The sequence below is a fragment of the Saprolegnia parasitica genome, assembly GCF_000151545.1.
Source record: "Saprolegnia parasitica CBS 223.65 unplaced genomic scaffold supercont2.730, whole genome shotgun sequence".
Taxonomy (NCBI): domain Eukaryota; phylum Oomycota; class Saprolegniomycetes; order Saprolegniales; family Saprolegniaceae; genus Saprolegnia; species Saprolegnia parasitica.
The window spans coordinates 37,670-40,646 of record NW_012157124.1 but is presented as its reverse complement, the minus strand read 5'-3'; the positions used below and the strand labels follow the sequence as shown (position 1 = coordinate 40,646).

The 2,977-nt window shown below is 57.4% G+C and overlaps 4 protein-coding genes across 4 annotated transcripts; 1 reads left to right on the top strand and 3 right to left on the bottom strand.

Annotated features, from left to right (window-relative positions):
• Nucleotides 1-27: 27 nt before the first annotated feature.
• Nucleotides 28-231, top strand: SPRG_15596 (hypothetical protein; the record flags this gene model as incomplete). Its single annotated transcript, XM_012357100.1, has 1 exon — nt 28-231. A coding segment is annotated over one exon (204 nt), but the record flags the coding sequence as incomplete, so codon positions are not given.
• Nucleotides 232-297: 66 nt separating this feature from the next.
• SPRG_15595 (hypothetical protein) lies at nt 298-606 on the bottom strand (the record flags this gene model as incomplete). The annotated part of the gene is made up of 1 exon (XM_012357099.1): nt 298-606. One exon carries the CDS (start codon nt 604-606, stop codon nt 298-300), a length of 309 nt encoding a protein of 102 aa, XP_012212489.1.
• Nucleotides 607-862: 256 nt separating this feature from the next.
• Nucleotides 863-1,841, bottom strand: SPRG_15594 (hypothetical protein). The gene is made up of 6 exons (XM_012357098.1): nt 1,655-1,841; nt 1,511-1,604; nt 1,423-1,464; nt 1,307-1,372; nt 1,197-1,257; nt 863-1,145 (listed from the first exon to the last, which is right to left on the bottom strand). The coding sequence occupies exons 1-6, from the start codon at nt 1,810-1,812 to the stop codon at nt 904-906; spliced, it is 663 nt and encodes a 220-aa protein (XP_012212488.1). The 5' UTR covers nt 1,813-1,841; the 3' UTR covers nt 863-903.
• A 201-nt stretch (nt 1,842-2,042) lies between these two features.
• SPRG_15593 (hypothetical protein) lies at nt 2,043-2,872 on the bottom strand (the record flags this gene model as incomplete). The annotated part of the gene is made up of 4 exons (XM_012357097.1): nt 2,043-2,171; nt 2,219-2,299; nt 2,347-2,670; nt 2,717-2,872. The coding sequence occupies 4 exons, from the start codon at nt 2,870-2,872 to the stop codon at nt 2,043-2,045; spliced, it is 690 nt and encodes a 229-aa protein (XP_012212487.1).
• Nucleotides 2,873-2,977: the final 105 nt, after the last annotated feature.

The following is a 2,977-nucleotide window of genomic DNA, read 5'->3' as shown; positions in this document are numbered from 1 at the left end:
TTGTGTTGCGATTCCAAGTGTGCGTAGACGGTGCTCCAAGCCGGCGTCGAAGAGAGCAACATTGTGTTTGCCAACGTCGTGGCGTGCCCCGAAGGCATTCGGGCCATCTTTGCGGCGCATCCGAACGTCACGATCGTCACGGCGGCCGTCGACCAAGAGCTGAACGAGTCCAAGTACATTGTTCCGGGCCTCGGCGACTATGGCGACCGCTACTACGACACGACGTACTAAGGTAGTAGCATATAGTACGAGTATGCAATAAGAAGATAAGAAGCGTAGGTAGAGTCCACAACGCGCCTATCGCATGTCGTCGGCGCACTCGGACGCTTCGAGAATCGCATAGATACTGCGGTCCAGCGTCGGGCACAGACGGTCTGGGTCGGGCGACCGAGGGTGCACGGATGCATACGCGTGCAAGGAGGGCCACCGGCGCTTCGTGGTCAAGAGCCAGCGAGCGATTGGCGAGAGAAGGTGCCATGACCACCGGCTGCGGCGAGCGACCGGCGCGGCCTCGCCCGACTGCCGCAGAGCGTGGACCGTCACGTGCTTGCGCGAGAAGAACGCGGTGGCCCATCGTCGGCGCATCTCCTTGCGCGCGTCCGTCATCGCGACTTAAGGCGTCGCCGTTGAAAACTCGAACGCTTCGAATTTCTATTTTTAGCCACGATCACATCGCTACTCGGACCACTACGTCAACGGCCGATAGCGCAGATGACTCTTCCAGCACCTCGCTCGGCCTGGCGTGCACACAGGATGACCATGCAGGGTCGACATGACAGCGACGCCATGCGCTGGTGCATGGAGGTGGCCATGAAGACAAACTCGTCGAGACAAGTGGAGTGACCAGGGAAGAGACATGGTAAACGAGAATGAAAGACAATGGTTGACGATGCATGGGACTGCTTATGGCTGTTTGTTTTGCGTAAAGTTGATGTTGTACGAGCCGGTGGCCGGGTCCTGGACCATTTGAAAGTTGTCCGTGCTCAGACCAAACTTGCCGAGAATCGTGTTGCCAAACCCCTTGAGCTTCTCGAGCATCTCGGCCTTCATCTTTTCTTGGCGCTCCGTCACGAGGGCGCTAAGACGCTTCTCCGAGTCGCGCGCCGACGCAATCGTCGGGTCGATCTCGAGCACGCTTTTGACGTCTACACGAAGCGATTGCGGACCTGTCGGACAACGTTGCGAGGTGCAACTACCTTTTAGCGCCTCTTCCAGCTTGTCGAGCTTCTCGTAGGCCTGCGCGCGGCGCAAGAACGCCTACAGACACAGTGCTCAGTGTCGACATCGGCGGCGGCGACGTCGCTACCTTGACGTAATTCGGCGAAAGCTCGATCGCGACCGTGCAATCCTCGATCGCTTCTTCTTGCCGACCCTATACCGCACGTTGCAGGTCGCTTTAGCTGGAAGAAAGAGGATCCGTACCAAGTAGAACAAGCAGGCCGCGCGGTTGTTCGAGTAGACAGCCTACAAACATGCATGGTAACGACGGCAATAATGCTCGCAAACGTACGCGGTTGTAGGCGTACTCTGTACCAATAGGGCACAGCCGCAGTGCCTTGGAGTAGCAGTCGACCGCGTCGAGGTACCGCCCTTCCTTGAAGAAGCTGCGTGTGCCATGAGATCCCAGCGCTGGCTGTCGTCGTCGTCGTCGTACCTGTTGCCCTCTTCTTTGGCATCCGAGGCGAGCTTGACGTCCTTCGCATCGAGGCTCATCTCGTCCATGGCCTTCTCCAGCGCCGGGTTGCCCTCGGCCTCGGCCTTGCGCTCGGGCGCATGCGACGTCTCCTCGAGGATCTCAAAGCGGTCCGCCATCGCCGCCGACGTTCTGTAAATGTCCGGTTGCAGCACTTGTATCCGGATGATAAAGATTTTCTGGAAAGGACCACCGGTATTGCGAGCCGCTGCGTCGGAACCGCTGCCGGAATTGCGCCATGGCCCACCAAGGCAGCTCCTCGTCACGTGCACGACCCGTAGCTGTGCTTGGACGCTTTGCTGGCGACGGCCAAAGTAGCCGCAAACGCATGTTTATACAGAGCGCACATTTACTTTTTCTTTTTGCCCTTGCCCTTGCCCTTGCCGCCTTTCTTGCCCTTCTTCTTGGCCGCGAGCTCCTTCCGCACCACGTTGCCACGAAACACTTTTTGAATCTTGGTTGCTGCGTCGTGCAAGACCTACACACGATTGACCGTGCGTCTCGGTATGCGCTAAGGCAGCGTACTTGGACTTGCCGGCGCTCTTCGGCGCGGACCGCTTCGAGCACCTTCTCTTCGGCATCGATGCGCCGTTGCTCCTCATCAATCTAGTCGTCGCATGCACATGGTGTTGTTGGAGACGACGACGACGTGCCTTTTTAAAGTGCTCGGAGAGTTCATGGAGCTCCTTGAGCTCCTTTGTGTACTGCGCTTGGATCGTATCGATCTCGGTCGCCAGCACGGTCATTTCAGCGTCGTACTTTTCGATCGTCCCCGCGACTTCGACGCCAATCTTGCATTTGGCTTTGCGCAGTCCGTCCTCAATGTCGCGGTGCTCGGTCGTGTCGGCCTCGAGCTTGCGCGTGAGCTGCAGGTGGCGCTCATTCAGCGCTTGGATATCGATGTTTTGCTTCTCAAACGCCTTGTCCAATGTCTCTTTGACTTGGGCCTGGATCATTGCGAGCTCGTTGTTGGTATTCTACGTTCGCTGTCATTCGATACGCGTGTATGGATCCGCATGTCACCTTGTTGATGGTCGAGAGCTCAGCCTTGAGCTTTTGCAGCTGGATATCCAAGTGCGACGTCTCGTCTTCTTTGGCTTTGCGCAACTCGCTGAGTTTGTCGCGAAGACTCACGAGCTCGTCTTCCGCTTGCTTTCGCCGGTTGTAGATCGTGTCCATCAACTCTTGGTGTGTCGTCTCTTCTTCGACGGTCTTGCCGAGCTTGGCAAACGAGAGGTCGGTGAGCTCGGATAGAAACTTGATGAATTGGAGGAGGTCGTCGGC